We start from the raw sequence: 27,654 nt of genomic DNA, 5'->3' as shown, positions 1-27,654 counted from the left end.
CACGATTAACATCTACATGCAATAGATAAGTATATTCGTTGCTATTCGGAATATCTGTTTGACAGAAAGGAAAAGATGCATTAAAGATGTTACATGTACCACTATCTAATGCTAAGCATGTTTTGCAGTAGGTAGGACCAATTATGGATATCCATAATCTACACGTAGCATAGAAGCATATATGATAGAAAAAATATCGGGGATAAAATTTGTAAATTGATATTAAATAAAACTCAATTAAGCTTTTATATCCAAAGATTTTTTTAACTAAAAAAGGAGACAGATTGTCTTTGTAAAATTATGGTTTTTGTACATCGTGACTCTTACGGCAAGAATAGCACAATTAGTTTTACTTTGATTTTAACAATAATAATGTGTTCACACCTACCCACTTCGTCAAAACATACTTGACTCGTAATTATGTGGTTTTATAATAAAAGACTAGAAAGGATATCAAACAACAAATGCATTATTTATCAATCAGGATAATTAAGGTAACTTAATGATTTGATCAATGGTACAATTGCGATTTTACTTATCAGACTTGTCATTTTTGTCAGGCGCAGTTTTCACTAAAAATTCTGATCTGGTCATCGATATCAAGCGATAGAACAGTTAACAAAAACGTATTATCATATATTATTTTATTATATAATATTTATTATTATTAAGTATATTACATCATTTTGCTTTGCTTTTTGTCTGACTTAAAATAAACAAGTCTTGATATACAGCGTTCCTAAATTGAACTTAATATGCATAAAAAACTAGTTAATAAAATAGATAAATTTTAGAAGAAAAACCAGTAATATTTTTCATTAAAATGCTCGGAAATTCAACTTACTGGTTGACATTTGAGATTTCTAGGTGGGTTTTTCAGTAGCCTGTTAAGTGTAACTGCGATCCTAAAAACAATTTATCATCCCGGCGTGCCACCATGTAAAAATTATGATAATTCTTCCTTCGGACTTCTTCTCATTTTTCTCCACCTATAGCTTAAACTATATAACAAGGATACTTAAGGATCCATCATTGCTTGTCCGTCCGTCCGTTCAACATGAAGTATTTGGATTATATTTTGCTTGTTCTAGTGCTTTGCTTTCATTGTGGTAAGATTTTTTTTATTTTCTTGTCTTGGAAATAAAGGGACTTATATAACATTTAAATATCTCTTGTGGTTACCTTAAACCATGTGCAAACCAAATGCATTGTTAAGTTTTTATTTCTATATCCTTGAAGATAAATAAGATATTCATTCAAGTTGTTTTATGTTTTATTTGAACCCTTAATCTGGTTTTTTACTTTAATAAAGGTAAAATGCATCAAATGTCAGAATTCATTGGATAAGAGTGACAGTTTGTAGTATTTGAATATGTATCCAAAAAGAATTTTGTGTGTCAAATGTGAACCAATCTCTGCAGACAGGTGCAAAAAAAACCCCATTTTAATCTTTTACTTACCGACTAGCTGTGGATTGTGAAGATACAAACTTGTCATTCGTGTAAATACAAACTTAATATACAATAATTTTGTTGTCAGCAAACACGTTTTTAAATTTTGTTATATTTGAATTATCCAGAAAAGCCAATTTAATTTGTTTTCCTTGAATACGTGGTAAAAAATTAATCATACCCGTTGGTAATTGAAGTAGGAAACCTTAATTGCATTTTATAATTATCAGTTCAACATTAAGAAGGCGCATTAGGCTAATTAATGTTCATGTAATTACTTGTGAAATGCAGACAGACTAAAGACCTTATATCTAATAAACTAAATTTAGGCCACTTTTAAGAGAAGTATCACAAAGATCATTAAATTTACATAGACTTTAAGGTAGACATATTTGTTTTGCAAACGTGTAAACATATTTCACTAGTAACGTTATTGAAAATCACATTAATGTCTGAGCACTCAACATTAATATCTCTTCTCAAACCCTTGGTATACTTGCATATATCTTACACGTACCACACTATGCTTTTATATAATCTTGACATCTATATCTCTAGATCTGGCCTCGGTTTTTTATTTTGTATTCTAAGCATGACATTTACGTAAAAATTTTGAAATGTAAAGGAAAAAATTGCCATTTTCAACATTAAAACTCAACAACAAGCCACAAATAATGCATGACAAAACTTGATTACTCTGTATCCTTTCGACCTGAAAGAGATAAATTCTTAAGTTAAAAGCGACAATAAATTTATCATCAGATTGTCTGGGATGTGCATTTAGTGCGAGTAACACCTTTGCGACATTAGACTAAACATGACCGACTTAATTTATAATCTGCCCATCAAGCAAGTTATTTAGGCTATAGGGCTGTAACAATTAGTGTTCCATACGGAATTAGAAAAAGAGCTCATTTTTAAAAGAAAGATTTTGGCATTAAGATTTGTGACTTTTAACTTAAGACCATACGTTTGACCCAATTAACCACCCAACTCAACATTAAATACTTATATTTCAAACTATAGTGACATGCCTAATTGTTTTACAACACACAAGTATTTTAATGTACAAATAATGAGGCTAAGTTGTTTCAACTTATATAAAATCAGAGTTTTTTTGTCGAGTCAAATTTGGCATACTTTAAGGACTATTTTGAGTATTTAGTAAAACATTTATCAAACATATTTTTAAAATGTGTTTTGATTTATAAAGGCACTGATGAATAGGACTTTTGTGGATAATGGGTATTTATTTTTTATGTGTGGTTTGTTTACTTTATTACCAAAAAAGCATTAAATCTTAAACTTCGTATCACCCCTTTTGACCTGAGAAACGTTATTCTAAAATCGTATGTTAACCTTTATGGAAACCCGTTGGTGCCACGTAGGAAAAAATATTTTATCTGGCGGCCGCCAGATATATAGTTATGTGGCGGCTGCCAGATATATAGTTATGTGGCGACCGCCACTTACTATCAGGCGGCCGCCACATAATTTATCTGGCGGCAACCATATAAATTATTTTGCAAAACGTGAGTGTTAGTGTATTTATATTTGGTTGAGAAGATGGATGTTGACACAGTCGCTGCTCTGTATTTTCATATGGTGTTAACCTACAAAGAAATGTGTAAACACCACGAAATAAACATGTCGAAAGCTAGACAACAGTACCGATCATACCCAACCTAACACCAGAATAAACCAAAACTAAACCCCGGGTTTACGTTTGGGGTTTACTTCGGGTTTACTCTGGATTTGCTTATTGAAAATTTGGGTCCACTCGGGGTTTACTTTGGATTTACTTGAAAATTGTTTTTGAGGTCAACCGTACGCACTGAAGTGTGAAGCAGACCCGTCTTTTTTTTCCTTAGCATCCTACTGCCTGTTATTCCTGACTGGATTTACTCTCTGTGTCCACTCTGTGTTTACTGTGGGTTTATTATTGGTTTAATCTGGGTCCACTCTAGTAAACCCGGAGTAAACCCAGAGTAAACCTAGAAAGTAAACCAAGGGTTTAGTTGGGGTTTACTTTCTGTTAGGTTGGGTCTGATCGTTCCTGTACATGCGTGACTATTTTCATTCGAAGAATGGAATAAAAATGCATGCTGTCCCTGTTATGCCCCTTATTTTGTTATGTTACATATAACTTCTAGTCATATTTTAAAAACTATTAAGTAATTCTAGTGTTTCTGTTGTTTAGAGGTTTTTTCAGCCAATGTGTTCTCAGGCTTGTATTGGTATTTGAGACATTGGAATTCGCCAAGTCTTATATTCGTCCGCTGACAACCAGGACAAAAGAGGCGAAAATAAAACTGAGCGAATATTTCTCTGTATGTAGTACCTAAAATTAACATTTTACAATATGGGTTACGGCATTCAATATCAATCTGTTGCACCTGATGATTGTTTATCTATTTCATTAAAACCTCTCGAGAATATTTCACTCCTGTGCTGACTTCTACAATTATTGACAGTAAACATTTTTTTCGTTTACAGTATACCTGATTGCAGCAACCCTTAAGGAATGCTAACCCTATTTTTTTTAAAAAGTATATTATTTGTATCGGGATTCCACACGTTTTTCTTAAAGAACCTTAATGAGAAAACGTTTTATCGCTGTTCATACGTTTTTACAGATGAATAAGTGGAAATTGTAAACTTCTTATTTTGCACAATATTTTCCCCTTAAGAAATTTATTACATTTTTGACACAATTGTTGATTTTAAATCTTTACCCTAAACAAGGTGAAAGCGTCAGTATTCAAAACAAATATTTGCCAAAATATGTGACTTAGAAAAAGTAAAATTCACACCATTATTAAATTGATATGAGATTCAATATGTAAGGCGCTTTCTAATCAAATATTTCATGATTAAAAAAAAGAAATACCGATTGTTCTTAAAGATAAAATGAACATGTATTCATATTTAACCTGCAACTACGCCTTGCATTGACGGAATAAAGGAAACCCAATAAACCAAATCTATATTTAGTCAATGCCCTAATATAGCCTCGTGCATTTATCCAACGTTCGAATTCATTGTGTCTTCTTTCTTGCTTCGTTCACGCAGTGGCATCATGGTTTCAACTCCAGGGTTATATGCAGCAAAATATGTGGAAAAAAGCTCGTTCGAGGCGATAATGGGATATAATATTCCAGGATAAACAAAATACAAGATAACTGTCTTGAAATATTAACAATGTTTGGGCTTAAGTAAAAAACATGAAAGGGCTCGGAAAGCCTCGCCTTCTGTCAGGTTTTCTTACCCTGACAGTAACCATGTATTTTACAGTTATATTTGTAATTATATATATATAAATATCTCAAAGTGTCCCATTCTTCCAAAATTAACTTACTTCCTTGTCTTGAGGTCCTAAATGCATTTTAATGATAATCGGTATTAATTAAACATCAATCAGAATATATAAACATGCAGGTAACAATAAATGCAAATACAAAGGAAGACAAAAGACTCACTCAATTAATTACTTATCTTTCCTTTGGTTATGATGATTCTAATGTTGCTACAAAGACATTCAACTAAATGACTTTGGTTTTCAAATAAAAGTTTGAGTAATTATTACACTAGTTAATTAAGACCTGACACGCATAATTAGTATGAAAACACTAGGAAAATATGAAGTTGTCATTTTCTGTCTCTGGCACTGGTGGTTCTTACTCTAGGGTTTGGCATGCATGCATGTCGCCTCCAGATCTAAATAGATTTATTATCCGTAAAGTTTTTTTTTTTTTTGTCAAAACGAAGACTTTGTTTAAGAAAAGCATGCGTCATAAAATACAAAATTCTACAATACTACATTTGGGATACTATGGTTGCATGACACCCGGATTCTTAAAAAAAAATGTATTAAATAAAAAGTTTTGACCTAGCGGTGGTCGAAATCACAAGGTGAAGCCCTGTGCAATTCGATTAACTAAAACGGGACTGAAATGTGACTAAAAGGTAAATGAATGGTAAAGCAATGCAATTCAGTCATCTTTTGATACCTTCCAGTCGTTGAACAATTCAAAGTAATTCAACTGATCTAACTTTCTCCTCCCCATAATATTGTGGTAAATGTGAAATGAACTTTAAATACAAGTGAGCTTAAATTAGTCCATGATTACATGTCAAGAAATGATAAGAAAGGACTATATATGATAAGGGCTTAAAATGGCCCCCTAAAATGAACATCATCATTTTACTATCATTCTTTGTTTTCTTAGTACAGATATTTATGTGATGTGTTTACATAATATTCATTTTGGTTGAAGTGCCCACAATTTAGAACATTTTAAAGACAACCTTTTCCCGCCATTTTTGCATTTTAAGCGTAAAACAGCTTGTTTTCAAGCAGATTTTCCTTCCGAAAACATAGAGCGCATTCTTGAACAAATAAAATATTTTAATCAGAGATGTATTTAGCCAAGACTGATAAGTGACAAAAAAATTTTCCTTGTTCAAGCATGTGCTGTATATTTCACATTCGTAAAAAGATAAGAAAAATGTCAATTTTTGGCTGATTTTGATTGAATTATAGAAATGGCGTCACTTTTGACGTCATATACTGCCAGTGAGTGCAAAAAAATCAAATAAATAGATGAAAAATATATTTTATATCAACTCTTCTAAAAAATTTGTTTATATTTTATTGTACCCGAAACACTTAAAAAATGGCAAATTATGGGGGCCAAATTGAACTCTTATCATATAAAGTTCTTTGATTTCATTAACAAGACTGAAAACATTTCTTTTCCCCTTATTTATCTTTAATTGAATAATAAATCATAGAATTATGAATGTCATTGTACTTGACCGTTGTATATCCTTTGTTCTTTTAGATGCGTTGTCTCCATGTGAACAAGAAGTAACAATAGAATTAGGATTAGAAGCTAAAAGTGTTTACCATTACAAAGAACCAACATACGAAAGGTGAGTTTTAAAAAAAAATCTTTTGATTATATACCCTTTTCTTTTTTCAATCGGTTATGCTGCTGGTTTCGCCAAATTTATTCAACAAAACTATACATGATACTGCTTATGAAATTATGAAGTATTTTATAAATTTTTACGGGTTTATGGTTTTTCAAAATACCCGTGATTTGACTGTCATAAAACACCAAGATAGTGCCATTGTATAAATAAATCAATAACAAGTTCCATTCAAACTCAGTTAATAGAGAATGTCTTTGAAGTATTACTATTTTTATAAAATTGTATGAATTTGAAATAATCGTTCATTCAAGATTCCTTCTTTGTGAATGGCGATTTCTGGCGAATAATCCAGACAGGCAGATAGTGTATCAGTTCACGAACATTAGTGTAGATTGCGGTGATACATTGACTGCCTTCACTAACGGTGAGTGCATTTTAGTACGATATGTGAAACAACTGGGGTAATCACTAGTAAGTTTCAAGAGACCATTTGCTCTTTCATACTTTAATGTCAATTTGACACATTGATTTCAACTTTTTAAAAGATATATTTTATACCTATGTGTTCATGTACTTTTCTAAAAAATATGACATATATACAAGTAGGTATTTAGTACGATATGTGAAACAACTGGGGTAATCACTAGTAGGTTTCAAGAGACCATTTCCTCTTTCATATTTTAATGTCAATTTGACACATTAATTTTAACTTTTTAAAGATATATTTTATACGTATGTGTTCATGTACTTTTTAAAAAAAAAATATGACATATATACAAGTAGGTATTAAGTATAGCTAAACATTTGTTGTCTTCAATGTTAAGAATGATTTTGGAATTTTAATGTTCCCTTTCTTTCACAAACTTCAATTCATATGCATTTACACTTCCCACAAATAGACTGCGATATTTACAAAAAGAACATCATTATAACCGCATATTAGTTTTCATTTAATGTAATGTGGTTAGCTGTCATTTTTTTTTTAATTTCTTTTCACAGAAACCGAATATACCGCTCCACCCATATGTGGGATTGGTAAAAATAGCGAGACAGAAACGACACCAGCAGAAGAGCTAAAACTAGTTTTAAATTCTGACAAAAATGTACATGAGCACGAAAAAGGATTCACTTTGCATATGATTGCAGCTAAAGGAAACGGTGATAAAACGTCTTTCTTCTTTAAACAAGTATCTATCTTACCTTAAACGTATTTGTCAACATGAATTCAGAAAGGTCGATGGTCATGACAATCTTTTAGATATTTGTTTTATCTCCTTATAATGAAGAGTTCTGTATAAGGATACAGGAAAATGATCAAGTATTAAAGCTAAAATATTTTGATTTTTATCTTTACCAAATGTTTGTGTATAGCCAAACTATCATATGTCGAAGCTTAAGGCTGATTTAGTGGATAATTGTTTGAACACTAAGTCTCTTTAAACATGAATTCATGCACCTAAGAATATTTCTGATGCCTGATGTTAGCCATATACTTTTGCTCCAAGACTAGGAGGTAGATATCCTCTTGTTACAATGAATCTAAATGACTCTAAACTGTCATCCAAGGGACAGTTTTCTTTAACTTATAGTCAAAAGATGTTTTTAAACATAATATACTGTCATTTAATAGACAACTTCTATTCTTTATGTTATGTATGTAAGAGGCATACTTTTAAACTCTAAAAAATGTAAGTGCGCTATCAACCATACGTTGGCAGCACAGTCACGAAATTCTGTAGGTTAAAACAACAAAAAAACAATGCATGTCACGTTTTGAAGAGATCTAAGTATTTGAAATAACCATCTAGTTTTTAAATGAAGGACATGTGGTAATAACAAACAGTGTCCACAATGATAAGTCCAAAGGAAAATTGAAAACAGTTGCATAACAAAGCAAACACGGACCTAAAAAATAGGGGTAGGATAAGGTCCTATGGGACATTGAGCATCCTATGCTGACCGGTCACACCCGCAGTGTGCTCTTCAATGTCGAAATCGGGAAGAACGGAAACATATAAAGTAGTGTTATTATATGATGTCCATGGCCTGTGTCTCGGAAAAAATACATGTAAAAGTAATCAGTTTCGACCTTTTTTCTTAAATTCACTCGTTGTCGTGTTTATTCCGGAATGAATATTGACGAAATGTGTACAAAAACAAAATATTATTCTCTTTTCAGAAGTATGTCCTCAACAACCAATTAATGTTACCTCTGTAAAGCAGCAGATCGCCTCTCCTAATTTTCCTAATTTTTATGCAGCGTATGTTTATTTAATCTCTGTTTCTGATGCTAGCTCGGTCACCACATATCTCTTACTTTCATATTTTCTCTCTCTAAGAGGACATTATACAAACTCATTCTTTGAAAAATGGTTTTTAGCAATCTTCAATGCCGTTTCATTTTGACCGCACCTACTGGAGTGGAGCTGACATTTGAATATATAGACATCGAAAAGCACACGGACTGTACTCCATATTCTTGCTGTGACGAACTCATTATATACGAGGGTTAGTATCATTTCCTGGCGCACACATTTAAATGACTGACATAACAAAGACTCAAATTTAATTCTAAGTTAATTATAAACTATCACTGATGGAATTGTACAGAGTTCTTACAAATTAAAAACACAATCTTGTTAATCTAGTATCCTTATGGTAGTTTATCTTAATAGCATGTGCTTTATGTTGTCGGTTTTAAAATGTTCTTGCATGGAGATTAAAACAAAGTGTGGAAAAATGCTGTTACATAATGACAAATAAATACATTTGATATAAATAAACATTTTTTGTACATCATTTTAGTATTTTTGCATTTACTAACTGTCATTTGTAATCTAATAGGACTAGCAGGTGAGAACAAGAAATTAGCCTCCATATGTGGTACTGATATGTTCCATCCCAATTTGACATATGAAAGCGTAGGGAGAACCTTGACCTTAGAACTGCGAACAGACAACCAGAGCCCCAGAAAAGGATTTGTTGCAACAGTACAAGGTATTATATGTATAAAAAACATTAGCAATCAACCAACATCAATTTATCTTATTTTGATTTTAAATGAAAATAAACAAATTTCCAAAGTAGTTATAAAACAGCGGCTAAAATGTTTTTTAAAAAAATTGTCTAAATTACGTTGCTGGCACATTTACTGATACTTACTAATACATTAGGTTAGATGATATCAAATGCAATTAAAAGCCAGTATTATCCTTTAGGAAGTCATCTAATTCTGTTCATTTTTTTTATCTCCAAAAGCAAAAATTATGTAAATATAGGTTTTTTGTATACATTTAATGTCAGTGAAGGTGATAATTTCTGTTTAAAATTTTTCAGAAAAACAATAATCAGGTAAAACCTTAATAAGTATAGAAGTAAATATAAGATTTATCCATTTTTACCATATTTTGGCCTGCATCTTATTGTATTATTTATTAAATCAGCTAGAGAAGAGAAAAAACCCTTATAAAACAAAGATTCAACTGCTTTGATTGCTTATGTATCTTGAAAGACGTATTTTCCAAATGAGATAAAATATAGTTGGCTAATGTTAGACGCAACCTATTGTCCTTTCTGACATATCTTAAATATGTCAGAAAGGACACTGTCTTCCATTATTTATAGTTTTTCCCATCTTTCAATGTTGAAATCTCCCCTTCGTAATTCCATTATTAAATTTGTTGTATAATATTTTATATAAAGTTTCAATTTAAAAACTAAACTATGACTTTATCTAAAAGCATTTAAAAGTATTTTGCGGGCTATGATAAGGAAGATTCAAAATATTATCCAATATTATTGCTCAAAAATATAGCCTGATGGTTTATCCTGAAATGTTGGACATTAACAAGTTTTAATGCAAATAAATATAGAAGAAATCAGGTAAACTAATATATAACTGAGAGACTTCTTCTGTGTGTGCCTAATGAAAGAAGGCAAGATGTTTATCCTCAATTATATGTTGTTTTTGGTGTCGATATTTAACTAACACGTGTTGCACAAACTGATTTAAACAAATGAGGTCCAAGAGGTCTAACAACGTTTATTTATTTATTTTATCCTTCAATAGTTGTTGAAAACTCCCAAATAAGTACATTTATTGAGATATGTCAGCAAACCTGACTCCATAGATTCATACTGTATGCTAAAGACACATGTTCATCTGTGGTAAGACTTGTCAGTGCCAAAGTGAACAATTTGTCTACGATAATGAAAGACAATCTATCACACTTTTGGCATTGCTAAAGGTTTTATTTTTGTTGTTGTAAGTCAATACTGACGATCTTATTGTTTATAGCGTACCAAAAATGTTTCCCCAGGCAGGCACAACTGTTGCAATTAATTGTCCATGCAACGATTATATATTTATATGAAATTTTAATAATTGTATCATTTGTTATATAATGGATAAAATACTCAATATTTTGATAAAATATTCTTAAGGTTTTTTAAGGAAAACCAAAGGCTTTAAAGTTGTTTGATAGTCAATGTGTTCAAATTCAATATAGTTGAAACATTGTCCGTCAAACTGCATATTTTTAAAGATGAGCACTTTGCATAACTGTAAAACGAATAACTGTCACTAATTAGTCAAAATGTTAATTTTAACAAAATAATAAAAGTCATTAAACGGGATGCGTGACTGATCCCTGGCGTTGTGATCTTCAGTGTAATTATAATAAAAAAAAATTCCAGTGGTAAAAAATGGATTGTTACCAATGTTTAATGAATTCATTCTGTCTAATTATGTGCCATTGTAACAGATGTTGAACGCAGGTGACATGTATATACATGACCTTCTGATTTTGCTGTTCAAGATATGAATACCGGACAATGATACAGGATGGTAAAAATCTTATTCATCAAAGAATGGATTAACTAGTTGACAAATTTTTACCAGTCATTTGTCCTTTTCGAACCTGTGAGGTGGATGATATGGGTTTTATGTTTGACATTTCATTAATTAAACCTGAGATGTAAACAGGCTAAAGACCTGCTGTTTTTGGCAAAGGCCACAAGTTCAAATCTTGACAGTGTGGTGTGAATGACATCCTAACTGCATTATATAATGAAGTTGAGTGTTTCTATGCATTAATGCTCATCTAAGAGTCAACAGGTGCTTTCATTCTATAAAAACGCCTATTAAAATTCTGACATGTTTATTTTTTCGCATGCTAATATTAAAAATGAGCAGCCTGGATAAAGATTCATTTCAACATTCTGACTTATGAACTTCACTATCCAACTAAAATTGCTTTGTTGCCTGATAACGTTTTTATGAACATTAGCTCTAGATCACCAGATAAAAATTATCAGTAGTAGATAATATTAGAGAGCCGGTTGATTTCTTCTTAGTTTTACACATATACTGTTCAGTGATAGAGCATTTACGAGGGCTGTCTTAAAATAGCGTACATGTAGTCACGTGACGTTATTCAGTGAATCGAAGACACAAGATGAAACTTGTGCCACGAGGAGTTCAAGTAATTTGCATTGAATCTATCTTATAATATCATATAATATTGAAATTAAATTAGTAAAATACAAACACATCCCTTCTTAAATTCGACATGCGACGCAATGTCTAAAATGACAAATAAAGATAAAGATATGAAAATGGTTATGATTAGTATTTTAGAGAAAAAAAAAGATCAAATAAAACTACTTTTAAATTTAATAATTATTCTATTATTTACTTAATAGACAATTTGGTAATAACACATTTTTTAAAGATTTTGTTGGGCGTTTTTTTTTTTGACAAGTTGAAGTGTGAACTCGTAGTAAACCGATAACGCCAGCGTTGAAGGGGGATCACCGATAACTAAATACAATTTAGTGAAGACTTTGAAACAAATCCCAAACAGATTTTAAAGTTTATAAAACAATCAAAATCTAGAAAAGCATTTTGTAGATAAGAAATCTAGCATCATTGAACATATTTGGACGAGTATGATGACATTATATGAGAAAAAGAAACCTTTACCAATAAAGATGGAAGACAAAAATGCCAAACATTTCGGGCATACATACGATAGGCCACAAGTAGTAGAGAACATGCTGTAGTCTTTAGATCGTTTGTTCTTAAGGGAAATTTTATAAACAAAACTAGAAATGCATAGTGAATTGCACTAAAGATGCAAGTTAAACAAAAACATTTTCAAAGACAATTTCGAAAATATAAAGCGAATGTTATTGTGAATAATGTGAGCAGTTAAACAACGACGTAAAGGCTCAGTTCAAGTGTTGCTTTCCGTTTACGCATTTTTTGACAACCCTTGTGGTAGTTTATTCGTATCAATATTTGATTTCATTTTTACGCAGCAAAAAAAGGGGATCCTATACCAATAATTACCCAGTCTACCATTGCTACAACTGAGAAAATTTTGACACCACCTGTGCTAGCTACTACTGAGGCAGTTATATATACCCCCGAAACGACTGGTAAATTAACATTATTTTTATGATTTACTGTAGAAGCACAAGTTTTCAATGAGCTATGTAAAAATATGTAGAGAAATGATAAGATTTTAAAGAATTTTGTTTATATGTTTTATATATTTTGTAAATAGAGTTTATGAATACGAAAATCGTATCGAAAATATTTAAGGTAAACCTTATTTGTTTTTGTTAACCAACAGCTTCTTAAAACTTTATTTTTTTTTTACTTTAAAAATTTGAAAATGTATCCAATTTTTAAAACAAAATATCTATAGACATATCTTTTTACAATTTATCTGAAATTAGTACATATTATGTAGTATTAAAGCAAACCAATATTTTTTCCTCTGTTTGATATGAACGTTTACATGTATATCCATGTATATTTCACCATTTAACACTGCTCAACAACATCAAATTCTGCTCAAGAACACCAAATTAGTAACATCATTTTTTATATTAAAGAAATATACTTTAAAAAATTCTATATGATGTTAATTACGATGTTAAGGTGTCATTTACAAACAATTTAGTTGATAAATTTAAAAGCAAAAAAAAAAAATAAAAAAAAAAAATACCCCCCCCCCCAATAAAAAAAATAAATAAAAAAAAAACCAACTCAAAAACAAAAACAAAAAACAAAAAACAAAAACAAACAATAACAGCAACTAATATCATTGAATCGACAAGAGTTTGTATTATTTACCAAAAGATATCATTCAAAAGTATCAAGTTATCTTCATTTTGACAATATTTTTTATACTGAGTAGTAGAAAAACCCGCAAAGCTTCCATGATAAATCATATCGTTTTGTCTTTTTTCCGTAAAGAATACAGCATTGAAACTCTGGAGGCATGGTCATATGGTACCTTCGAACTACGTTGTTTTATCCCAACACTTGAGAGAGGCGTGGACATTTCATGGACGAAAGACGGGTACCCATTCGGACCTGCTCGCGACTCAACCAGGTACTACTTCATGGAGGATGATACCCTTGTAACATTCACGTCCATTTTCAAAGAAGACGCCGGTATATACACATGTAAAGCCAACGAACCGTTTTATCCAACCTACACTGCAAGAGTTGTTGTAAGGGACAAAGGTAAGTATAGTTCAAGCCGAGATGTTTCAATATCAAAATTTTAGTTTTGAAAACTTGTTATACATAACGAAAACTACTGACTGAAATAAAGTTCCATTGTTTTTTCATATACTTTTTTCTTATCAATATTCGTTGAATACCAATTTTCGTGGATTTCGTTGTTATACTTATCCACAAACTTGAATGTTATTTTGAAATGAGTTTTCTATTAACATTTTGTATCGAAGGGATCATTGGCCATAAATCCTCAATATTCATGTTATCCACAAAAGTTGATACCCACAAATATTAATGAAACCACGGTATTGAATAATAAACTCCTTCTGCCTCTGTAAGGATTTCTTTTGAGACTATATAGTTGTCAAAGCTGACGCTCGCCAGTAAAATTCTTATCTTTATCTTAAAATTCCACCAATAATGTCTAACTATAAAAAAAAATCATGATCGCGGTCAATATCTTACAGATTTAGAAAAAAATAACATAATTTGAAATAATCCTAAAAAAAATACGTAACATAAACACGTGAAATCTTTGTCATTTGCCGACAAAACAATTAATTAGCCTGAATATTCGTTACTGAATTATTACATATGTTCCATAAATAAAAAAATCTACTTCATTTCTTTCAGATGTTAACGAATGTGAGCAGAACGTGTGTCCAGTGAACTCTATTTGTATAAATACTATCCCAAGTTATCGCTGTGAATGCCATGAAGGATGGGAGGGTCAACAGTGTGATATAGGTTAGATTCTTATTATCTAAAATAGTTATAAGCTATGTTGTTCTTCAAATATGCATGTTCTTCAAATATGCATGAATCAACATTAACGTGGATTTTGACAGATTTTTTTTTTGGGGTGGGGGGGGGGGGGGGTGGGGGCTGTGTTTCAACAGGGTGAATCTCTGTCAATCCCTCAACTGAAAAGTGACTGAATGTCTACTCAAAGGTGACTGAAATACATAATGTCGCCATTCAATCACCTTCCTAGAGTATTCAGCCAGCATTTGAATGTCTGGATAACACAGGTTCATTCTGTGTTTGTTTTATAACTGTTTCGGTTTGTTTTTATTTTAAGATAGACACACATGTATATTACTGAAGTATTATTATTTGCTTTGTTTTTTTCTTTTAAAGACATCAATGAATGTGAGATCAGGCCCTCTTTATGTTTACCGAATGGAAAGTGTCTCAACTTAGATGGAAATTATACCTGTAATTGCAATCAAGGGTGGACGGGAGATAACTGTCTTACAGGTAATTTTTTTTGTTCACTTCAGTTTAAGGCACACTGTATGGGACACTTGTCGATCTTATGTGAATAAAAGTGCACAGAATTCAAAATGCTTTCACCGTTTCAGAATTTCCAAATTTTACGATATTTGACCAAAAAAATATATGTTTAAGAATAATTTTTTAAAGGTAAAATTTATAAAAGCCCCAGCAGGATTCAAACAAACAACATACATGTACAAATTCGTAGTCAACACTTTAAAACATTGAGCCAAGCTGTTAGATAACAATATTGAGGTAGAAAAGATTTATAAAATAATACTAGATTTTATTGTTCATTTCGATCGGATATACGTCATAATATGGAGATGTCCCATACCACCTTAAAGTAAATTAATTTTTTTTTTCGCTTATTTAATCTTTCACTCACCATATCTGATCTATACGCCGAATGATATTAATTTTAGCAACTAATAAATACTATAAAACCAACCTAAATAAAAAAAGAAGAAGTTGAAACAGCAATTTTGCATTGTATATATTATTTAATTAGTACATTGGGAAAAAATAACAATAGTTCTTTGATATAATTCACACCTAAACACAGTTAGACTTATTAGTAAAAAAGTGTTTGGTAGTTTCTGTAAACAATAACGTAAATCTAGTTTGCCACCGACGATACTGTAGATATATCAATTTGAAATATTAGATAAGATTGAGATCCAATATCAATGAATAAGTAACAAATTGACAATTTCTAAAATTAAAACAAAGTACCTTGAAGTTTAAGAAAATAGCTAAAATACATGTAAGTAAGCACAGGAACAATCTCATGTTTCATATATATCAATGAATGTAAAGTCTAACTTCATCTAATATATTTAAAAGACCAGAAAATATTTCTAAAAAGCTGAGATATTATGTCAGTAGCAGCTACATGTAATTTCAACGATAACATGTTTTAGATATCAATGAATGTGAAGCCGATCCTCACCCGTGTTTTCCAAATGGAAAGTGTGTTAACTCCAATGGGGATTTCACCTGTGAATGCAACAATGGATGGACAGGTGCTAACTGTCTAACAGGTGAGACAAATCTCTTTTTTATTCAATCGGAAATGGTCAAAATATAAACAATATATCACAATGTCTCTCTGTTCACGAAATTATTTCCACACATTTAAGAATGCATGATACCTGCAATGACATGATACATTTTCGAAGATTTACAATGCAGACGATAAAAAGATTTTCATTTAAGTTAAGTAATGAAAACTGAATACGAATCAAAGTACTATAATTACTTCATTTTGATTCTATGATATTGTATTAAATACAATTCACTTTATAGTTTAAAAATATTTTTGAAAACAGGCAATTTTAGATTTCACAAACACATTAGTATTACCTATATCACATTCAAATTTTAAACTTAAGTTAAGGTGCGCAGAAGTTTATTTTCCTATCTTGTGCTTTATACCATTTTACATATAAAGAAAACAAATGCTATATTGAAGCTTGTTTTGTTTATAATTGATTTTCCAATACATATATGACGGAGAAGCTATGATCATCAATTTTTGAAAATCCCAAAATATGGATTCGCAATTTCTGTAAGAATAAGAATGAAAAACAGATCAGAGATAAATTAATTGCAACAATTATTTTGTCTTATAGATGTGAACGAGTGCCAAGTTCAACCTAAATTGTGTGCTCCTAATGGGAATTGCGTCAACAAAAATGGGAGCTATGAATGTCGTTGTAAACCAGGATGGACAGGAGACAACTGTCAGAAAGGCGAGATAATATTTTGTTTTATATTATGAAAGGAAACAATTCCTTATATGTGAGTTTTGCTAATTTCATATAAGAACCTTTTAAAAAAGGCCTTGGACTTTCGGTAGGACGCAGTGATCTATTTCTTGCGTCAAAACAAGTTAAAAATGACACTGGTTTCAAGTAAAATATACACCGATTGCGTAGTCTTAGCTCAAAAGCCAGACAAATCTTTGGATTTCAAAGAGCAATGGCTTAGTGGCCTTCGATGAAAAATCAGGCCTACGTCACATTACTGTTTGACACCAACTACCTAAAGTTGAAGATCTTGTTAAAATAGTTCTAGGTTTATTAATGTATGGTACCATCTGAACAGATGGTTTCCTCTACAGCAAGTTTATTCGTGAACACTACAAGCTATTTAAAGCAGAATTCGAACTCTTTTATAGCAAAAATACGATTTTTATTCTCAAACAAAATCTATACGTGTGTAGACCTTTTTTAAAAATTAGATTATACAGTATGAATTCTTAAAACATCAATCAGTATAAATTTTAGGTTTATTGATACCTTTTTTTACAATACTTCTGAAATAAAAATGAATTAGATAAGTCAAATTATTTTATTTTGTGCAGTTTATTTAATTCCTTAGTTGTTTTTCGTAGATACAAGCTTAATTAATCATTACAACTAGATGTGAAATTCGCCTTAACAATGAATGAATGTTTATGAATTTAAGTCTTTACGATTTTGTACCTGGACATTTTTCTTGTGTAACTTGAGGCATTTATTCTAGGTTAACCTACTAGTGATTTTGAACAAAACTGTAGTGCAATATCTTTAAATATGAAACTAGCAATAGTCACAAAATGAAAAAAAGTATTTCATATTCATTAATATTTCAGATTAAAGTAGTTATGTTATTATCAAAATATTCTGCAGAATGTACCTTAAATGAGCATTTAACCGAGAAAATTTTATTCTATACTTATTGGCTAGCATTTCTTCACCTGGAGAAAGTCTAATTCAATAAACATTATACTTGAAATGACATCAAGCTGACTATAAAAGTCAGCATTTTGTACATAAACAACCATTTTTCTATTACGTTTATTTACATGTTTAATACTATTTCTTTTATCGTTATTTCAGATCGCGTTTTTAAAAAGTCAATTTTATTTTTGATTTTAGATATCAATGAATGTGAAACACTCCTTAACCCTTGCTCTGGTCATGGCAGATGTGTTAATTCTAGGGGGAACTACTCCTGCTCGTGTTACAAAGGATGGGAAGGCGGGAGATGCGAGAAAGGTAGGTCAATTGTCGACATACACTAGTAAACCGTTTTTAACAGATAAAAAAAATACTGTATCAATATCAGAACCCATAAAACTTTTAATTTTAATTATATATAATTAACTAGCGACATATACGTTCAACATATGATGTGTGCGTATTCCTTATTCTTTGCATAAAAAAAGCAAAACAAGTTGTTCTCTGAATTTATATTATATATTATGCAATTATTTACTTTACATTGTTTTTATAAATTTATGTTTGATATGAAAATAAAGGTAACAAATCACGTTTTTTAACGTTTTAGGCGTTAACAAATGTGAACTGCAGCCCAAACTGTGTGCACCAAATGGAGAATGCGTGAACGTGAATGGAAGTCATATTTGTAAATGCAAGATTGGGTGGACAGGAGATGACTGCCGTACAGGTGAGATTAATTGTTTTAACAAAAAAGGGTAATAAAATAACAGATCGTATTAATTTCTTTCTTTTTTGTACACAATTTTCCATATTAGGAAAGATCTCTGTTTTATAAAATTCAAAAGATAGTTCAATTCCATTTAATTTTATATATGTTAATCCGTTATTTCAAAAACAAAAAACCACTTATCAGTACAACATAAAATAAGAAATTATGCGATTAAGCATTGAAATCAGCGAGATAAAAATTATTTAAATGCATAAAATGCATTCTTACTTTAATCGTATGCTTTTTTTAAGCAAGCAAGGATAGTTTTATTGATTTTGATATATAAAATGACTGGTTTTGGCATGCATATTTTGAATAACAAAAAATAAGTTTCTCAACTTAGGATGAAGCTATGGAATTCACACAAATGAAACGTAACTGAAATTTAACTGATTAGTATTGCCCTGACGTTTATTTATCTCCAGATATTTTAGTTTACACGCAGTTGGCTGAATGAATGCACGTGTTTATTTTGTACAATGTATAAGACGTAAAAACTAAGCAGTCCACATTTTAATTTACTGCAATGGTTCAATGTTGTGTTTAGATGTCAATGAATGCAAAGGCTTGCCTAAGGACTCTCGATGCTGGCCTAACGGAAGATGTGTGAACCAAGATGGAGGTTACTACTGTGAATGTAATGAAGGGTGGACTGGAAGAAAATGTCAATCAGGTGAGACATGACATTATATTTACATCGTTAAGAAATATTGTCCTATATTTTCTAAGACAATTAGATATAATTTACAGAGAAACTAAGAAGACTGACATATAGGAAATCCAGTAATATGAAATGTCTTCATGTGAATATACGTTTTCCTTTTACATTGAAAGACTGATTTAAATGCATTGTTAAGCTTATCAAAAGTTCAATTTAATACAAAAAGCCGTAATTTATAATTTGTTTTCTTAGTTTGTACATTTAAATTGACTTGGAATAAATTATTTTTCTACTGCAAAACTAGTCACTATCCTAACTCCATAAACACTGCAGAAAACCAATTATTGATGAGTTAATTAATGACCTTATAAGTAAAGTTTTGCTAATATATGAATGAACAGTTCACAAAAGAAAATCATTTCAATTAATCAAACAATCCTCCCTGCAAGAAAATGAACAGATGATTTTAAAAGCTATCATTACTTTGAATTAAACATTTCGATAAATTTTATTAGCATACTCAGGGTGTGCAATTACAAAAATTGGCTACTAGCCCAGGGGCTACTGGCAGTAGCAAAGTTACTAGCCCAAAGTTAAAACTTACTAGCCCAACATTTTCTTCATATCAGTTGAATTAAAACTGTAAACAATGTCAAATAGATAATAATGCAAACAATATATATATAGTTACTGTTATTTTATTTTTAATCAATTTGTTTTTCAGTAGTTTCTGTGTCATCAAGGCGATCAAACAAACGTTTACGCTTACTTATCGTCAGGTACTTCTCCATGTTTGAAACAAAGCGTCATTGTCATGCGGACCAGCGATTAGTACGCACAATGCACATACATTAAAGCGAATGAGAGATCTTGATTTTGCATAACAGTTAAGTCGTACATAAAATCAGTCGACGTTATAATGACACTTACGGAAGTCTGATTTCGTTTATCCTCGTTATTATTTACTAGCCCGACAGACTACCACAGCGAAGATTTCTGCTAGCCCGACCTCTAAAATCGGTAGCCCCGGGCGTCGGGCGATGGTAATTGCTCACCCCTGAGTCATACTAATTTCACTAATGAAACAAATAGCCAAACTTTACACAACGATAATTTTTTCTCACTTACCTTTTTATCCATTTTTTTTTTTCATTTTAGATGTTAATGAATGCAATACCCTCCCCAGGCCTTGCTCTGGTCACGGTACCTGTGTAAACTCTGTAGGGTCCTACTTCTGTACATGTTATAAGGATTGGGAAGGAAAGAAATGTGAGAAACGTAGGTCTATTTTTTTTTACAATTCTATAAACAAAACTCTTCATGTTTTGACTTTTACTTATCTTATTTCTACGTCTTCAATACCAAAATGTTTGTTTAGAGAGTAAACATTTATATATTTGTATAAATTTCGGTTGTAATTTGAAATTTTCGTAATGTTAGGTTGACTTCATCAGGGGATATTTTTTAAAATCATAATGAAATGTAATTTACAAAAGTTCTTTATATTTACAATTTACAAAAAATATGGATATCTATATTGAGGCATACTTTACAAAACAAGATTTTTTTTAAAATAACTGCTTAAACATGTATTCTTTTTCTAGGAATTGACCCTTGTTTAGCGGACCCTTGTCCAAAAAATTCCATCTGCAAAATGAAAGGAAATTCTTTTGAGTGTGTCTGCAAGACTGGATGGGAAGGACCTCAGTGTGAAAAGGGTAAGGAAAAAACGGATAAAAAATCACCATCGATAATGTAGCTATTAATCGTGAATATCTGTGTAAAAATTATAAGTGATTCAGCATGGATAATGCTTATTACATGTATGTTTCCATAATCATTGCAATATCTTTTTCTTTCTCTCTATCTCTCTTTCTCATCCTTTCTATCTATCTTTTGTGATACCCCCCCTCTCTCTCTCTCTCTCTCTCTCTCTCTCTCTCTCTCTCTCTCTCTCTCTCTCTCTCTCTCTCTCTCTCTCTTACACACATTATAAACATTCTGACATTCATTGTAAGGTTAAATGTGATAAAAAAATATATATATTAACTTCCATTATTGATTTTTTTTATATTGTAGAGGTGCAAAAGGCAACAGGTAAAACATTTTGATTACTTTTTTAAACTGGCTTTTTTTGCTGGTGCTTTTCAAGACACGCCTTATATATATACTAATTCTGCCTTAAACCTATTAAATCCAATCATGATTTTAATAGAGGCATTGGCAACTAAATAAAATGCTCTAATAAAGACCAGTGTTGACCTTTTACAGGGGCATGTGCCACAAAGTGTCGGGGGACGGAATCATGTTATATAGGGCACAACTGTACACATTACGAGCATTGCTATGCCTGGAATGGGGCAGAGTGCCACTGTACGCTAATGGTCTGCTCCTTTGGAACCTTCTGGAACTCCAAGATAAACAACTGTGACATGGTTGCACAAGTTGATTGTAAATCTGGTAAGGAGAAAAGGCATTCAGATACACATGTGTCTAAGAGAGATAGATTATCATGGCCATTTTTAAGCATTGTCAGTTTCCTTGTGAAGAGGAACCCCATATGAATTTCCAAAAAAAAAAACCCATTAAAATGTTAAAGCGGATTTTTTTTTCTTCATTTTTTCATTAATTCATATTAAAAATATCTCATAATAATTTTTCTATGCTATATTTCATATATATTTTTTTTTATTATCAAACCTTTTTAAACATATTGCTATATATCATTTAGACTCTATCATATTATAAACGGATGTAATTATTTTTTCATTGATATCACGCAGGTAATCTTACATTGGAGTTTTATTATCAACAGTTATTGAATAAGCATTAAAACAATAGGCTCATTAGAAAAATAGTTAGCTGACCTCGAGTCTCGACAGTTTAATTCAATAAAAAAAAGAGTCATTTCGAGTATATTTGCTCGTGTTGCATCTTCTAATTAAATAGTTAATATCTGAAGCTTGAAGACTCTGTAATGTATTTTCTAAACTTGATGTGTTCAATACTAAATATAACATTGTTTCATTTTCAAGGATCGGTTTTTGTGCTTCTTTTGCAGATCCTTGTTTGCACTCAAAGTATGGAACTACATACCCCAGTTATTTTAATTGTCGAACATTTTACACATGTAACAGACATCAACACTCGCTTCCGATGTGTTGTAAAAAAGGATACTCGTATAACCACCAAGCCCAGAAGTGTACACCCAACCCTTACTGCAATGTAGAATGCGCGGAGAGGGAAATAGCACAGACAACAGTATCTCCAGTAACAACCACAATTTCCATGGGAAGTAAGAACACTTTTATGTTTAAGCTCTATTCATGTATTTTCATCAACTTTTTGACATTTCTGTTTGTTCTTGTAATAATGAAAATGAGTATCATGAACTGTTTATTTATATATATTTTCCAATATGACCTCTTCATTTTCATTATTGTTCTTATATAAATAGAGTTACAATGTTGAAATATCAGCTAATAATTTGTCTAATTAGTGAATTAAGGAGTAAACAGGCTGTTCAGTATAAAGTTAACGTATATTCCTCACTTTTTATGTATGGAATTCATTACGTCATATAAAAAAATGTGTTATAAATCTTAACTATGAAATCCTAAAATTAATACTTTTGATATCTTGTTGAATTGTTTAAGTAAACTAACTGAGTAACAAGGCGACTATGTTTAATAATAATCATCTATTCCTTTTAATGTATTTTTAAATTATAAATAAAGGCAGAAAATATAGAGATTATTTAAAAATCCGCAACAAGTCTATTTAACTTGACTTATATCCCAAATGAAAGAATTATATAATTTGTTTTGTAGCTTGCTATTTTCGTCCCGTTGCTAGAAGGCCCACCAAGTACCTCAACTTAATTTCAAACATAATTCAAGACTGTCCCCTGGGAACGATCTTTGAGGAAGACTATTGCGTCTGTGTACAGGACTTATCATTTTTAAGAGGAAGTACGTTTCTTTTATTCAAGTTGAAATGTAAATACAATATAGACTTAACCAAATATGTATCAGTTTAATGAATTCATTTATGTTGCTCATTAAAGAGTTTAGTAACATCTGCAATAGTGCAAATATGTTTATGATATTTTGTATTGTGACCAAATTCCTGTTTCGCATGAGTACGTAAAAAAAACAACTGTAATATTATACAATACAATTTGTTTTTATAAAAGTGTTTAGCTATGCATCCAAACTAAAAATATTTCTTTTATCATAAAGATACTTTCATTGAGGTTTTTTTTATTGTCTTCCAGAATGTGTTCCGATCGTGAATGTAGACTTTCATGGGGATCATATCATAAATCTGTCTCACGAAAGTTACTTGCAACTAAACAACGTTCAACAAGTAGATTCAGGCATTGCGAACGTCTCGTACGGTTGGTTCAACGGGCAATCATCAAGCATACAGATCCCCAGGCTAAACGCAGTAGCATTGCCTCGTCTGAAGATTCAGCTGAGGTTTTATGCATCTATGCCATCTAATTCTAGGTACCAGGTACTGGTCTCAAACTGTAGGTCCAGCGCCAAGCCTTGGAATATTCTGGATGTGGCTCAAGATCAATCACCCTCTTTGGCCATCATAGCTAACACTTTGGATCAACATTTAACCTTTCTAGGATACAGTGATGATTGGAAAGTTACACCCGTTACGTTCCATTTACCTTACAAGGTAAGTATTTTTGATACTGGTGACTGCTGTTAAAAAGAGAATGAGACAAAAAAGTGTTAAAAGGCTACACTATATCGGATGAGATTTTAAAAAAAAATACATGTATATATGTATTTTTTTTTAAGGGGCATGGTCATGATTTTGGTCTAAAAATATTTTTCCGATTTAATGTGAACAATTCTTAAGAAAGGTGATTCTCAGATATGAGTAAGTGAAAATTGCTAGTAATATATAAGCATAAACTTTAATCTTATGTTTTACATCTTTTAAAGGCAGGAGCTTGGAACAATGTTGAACTTGCATTCAATGGAAGTAGTTTAAAAGGGCGTGTTCGCTCTGTGAATGAAGATCAATCTGCATTCGAAACAGTTGAAGAAATGCCATTTTCAGGTAACTGTTTTTCTGAGGGCAGTGTACATATAAGAATTGTGAACAAACTTTATCATATATATGCGTGTAAGCATCTAAAAAAAAAAAAAAAAAAAATGCTTAAAAATTTAAACGTCTTAAAAATCTTGCGTATGATGCCTAACGATGTTTGAAGAATTGTGAGAGATAATCAAACAGTTTTTCTGTTCACCTTTTTTTGCACTCTTTGTTACGATACAATCACAAAAAATGCGTGTAAGGTTGAAGAAACATATAAATTCTTGTATATTTATAATATTTGTTATGATAGATATAAGGAGGTTTTACTAATTGTGTTTTTGTTCAACCTTTTTGTACTACCCAAATCTAACAAGTCCTTGGTTATTCAAATAACAAAGTGTTTTCACGTCAATTATAATATTCAGTTGCAAATATTAACAAATCATTTTGATGAGCAAAATTTGCAAAAAACTCCCAGGATAAACCCCCACCTTTAATTAAATTCTTTTTTTCTTTAAGCTTTACAGCTTATCATTTTATATAAATGGCATACTTTTATCTTTTGAATTTTTATCTTGATGATATCTTATGCAATTGACCAAATTTCTGTTTTCTTAATGATAAGAAATTGTAACAATAAGCTATATTTGGTCTTAACAGGACGAATTGCAGCTCCAACGGGCCCTCTTGTTATAGGAAGGTGTTCAGATAAAGATGCTTTCTATGGATATATAGATATGGTAGGTATTATTTATTATTTATTTCAACTTTGAGCAATAAGCTCATCAACATTAAACATAAGTACATGTATAAACATATGCGAGGCACGCAAAATGCGAAGCCAGTAGGCTTCAGAGTCTCTGCAGAGCGTGCACTCTTGCTATGGAGAACAACATACAACTTTCATATATGTTTACATCATATAAAAAATATTGTGAGATACAGTAGATATATATAATACTGAAATTATGATTTACCAATTGTAATAGAAAAAAAATTGTATAATTTTAACTAGAGCAATGAATTTCTGAACATAGCTGCATAGTGAAGATATTTACCAAGGTTACATAACTCTTTGGTATTGTTTGAACTAAATAACTGAACAAGTTTGAACACAGATGGTTTTTTAAACATAATAATTCTTAATGTACAAAGGTACAAAGACAACTCTTACATATTACACGTATTGAGAATGTTTAACATGCATTGTACATCTCTTTCTATAATTAAAACTTCTTACAATAAAAAACAAGTTGTTGACAATTACTCGTGCTCGGATGGCATGTTCTCTTAAAAATGAAAATATTGAACAAGTTAATTTTTTGTAAATAAATAGGTTAAAAGGAATTATCTGGACATGTGTGACAGTATATTTTAATTTAAACAAAAACCGCCAGAATTTAGTTTGGAATCGTTTTAGAAATTCAAAGGTATTTTAGAATTAAAGAAATCATTTAAGATTAAAAGTTTTCAAAAATGATACAGTTTGATTGTTTAGAAAAAGAAGGTGGATAAATAACTTACATTATATATATATAGAATATTCCTTATAAATTTAAAGGTTAAATCTTTTGATGAGTAGTACATTTTGCTACAAGATGCTTGTCTAAAAAATCGTACATTTATGAACTGGGTCTAAGTTTTAGTTTTTATTTGTTCTTTTAATTATTGTTGATATTTTTTCTGATTGATGAAAACATCATCTTCTCATTGCAGGTAAAGGTGTTTGAATGTGTGACTTCATTATGACGCAGTGTGACATAAGCACCACCTTATTTTTAAAAAATTCCAAAAGTGTACATGTATAGAGTTTTCATATGTGGTTCTAAATGATATGAAATATCCATTATGAACAATCCATATTTATTTTTAATGTTTTTTTTTTATTATTATGCTTTTATTTTACTGTCGGTGTATCGTAAAACAAAACGTTTTTTTAAAAATGTAATAGTATTTGTCCTAATTTTAATGTTGTTTGTATTTTGTTATTGTTAAATGTTACACTTGTAATCCCCTCTTTACTTGTTTGACTTTTATTTATGATTTATTCTTTCAAATGAACAATTCTCACATATTTGTTAATCATTTGATAGACTGTATAAATGATTATTTTTGAATTCTTAATTTCAATTTTGAATGTCATGATACATACATGTATGTATGAACTTATTTATTGCGTAAAATTAAAACCTAATAAATTATTTTCTTGATCTTTTGTCACGCATGCAACTGATTGCTCAATGAAAAAAAAAACAACAAATGAGTTTTATAGTGTCAGAAATATAAAGGGATACAATGACTGGGATGATATATGTTTATATATATATATATAGAGAGAGAGAGAGAGAGAGAGAGAGAGAGAGAGAGAGAGAGAGAGAGAGAGAGAGAGAGAGATTGGAGGGACAAACCGTTAGATAGAAAAGGCTTAGGTAAATGATGCGAATGAAAACTAATTATAAACCCATTTTTTCACAAATCAATATATCTAAATAAGTTAAGATTAAAATAAGATAATGACTGCAATAAAAGTGCAAACAATTTTATTCAAACACCGACACGGACAGCCAAAGATAGAGATTAATTGACATATTGGCAGAAAAATAAATAGATTGGAGGATGTATTGTACTTTTAACTTGAAATCAATGGAAAGATAAATACTGTAGATGAACATATACGATAAGTTGTGAGAAGATCGTTTGGACGTACAATATTTAGGTGATATACAATTTAAGATACATATGTTCATCTTTTTTTGTGTAGGCCGGTAATCATAGATACTATGATTATGGACTATTCAATAATAGAGTTTGCCCGGTTTGACGTAATGCAATTGCCAGGTGAAACTATAAAGGACTGATGTTGATACTTAATTCTTTTTTGTGATGCGTACGCGTCCGACTTATTTCTTTACAAAAATGAATTTATACTTTTTCGGATTGTTTGGAATTTGGCTGTTATACAAAACTGGTAAGTCTGATTTACACTGTATACTATTAAATATCGATGCATCACTAATGACTATATATACAAAAACCGCAAGACGTATTTTTCTGTGTATTGGGTATTAAAAGAAGTAAATAGGCGAAAATTATATATTCAAGGTAGTGCAAAACAGATAAGCTAAACTTTTCCCATAATTCAATTTTTCTGATATTTTCATGTTTTTTCCTTTGGAATGAAATCTTTTAATACTTTAAATTTGAAAAAAAATCCGACCTCACAATTTTTG

General features: G+C 30.8%; 1 protein-coding gene across 1 annotated transcript; it reads left to right on the top strand.

Annotated features, from left to right (window-relative positions):
• Positions 1–975: 975 nt before the first annotated feature.
• LOC105340823 (fibropellin-1) lies at positions 976–26,569 on the top strand. Its single transcript, XM_011447041.4, has 26 exons — positions 976–1,109; positions 6,296–6,386; positions 6,701–6,813; positions 7,389–7,547; positions 8,569–8,650; positions 8,770–8,897; positions 9,234–9,386; positions 12,711–12,830; positions 13,657–13,929; positions 14,560–14,673; positions 15,067–15,186; positions 16,128–16,247; positions 16,839–16,958; positions 18,129–18,248; positions 18,541–18,660; positions 19,250–19,375; positions 20,522–20,641; positions 20,968–21,081; positions 21,443–21,460; positions 21,635–21,823; positions 22,425–22,658; positions 23,194–23,334; positions 23,640–24,055; positions 24,328–24,445; positions 25,085–25,164; positions 26,141–26,569. Exons 1-26 carry the CDS (start codon positions 1,058–1,060, stop codon positions 26,171–26,173), a joined length of 3,474 nt encoding a protein of 1,157 aa, XP_011445343.3. The 5' UTR covers positions 976–1,057; the 3' UTR covers positions 26,174–26,569.
• The last annotated feature ends 1,085 nt before the right edge of the window (positions 26,570–27,654 follow it).

Source organism: Magallana gigas, chromosome 10, assembly GCF_963853765.1.
Source record: "Magallana gigas chromosome 10, xbMagGiga1.1, whole genome shotgun sequence".
Lineage (NCBI taxonomy): Eukaryota > Metazoa > Mollusca > Bivalvia > Ostreida > Ostreidae > Magallana > Magallana gigas.
Note: the sequence above shows the minus strand (reverse complement) of the source record. Positions and strands in the feature narration are given on the sequence as shown.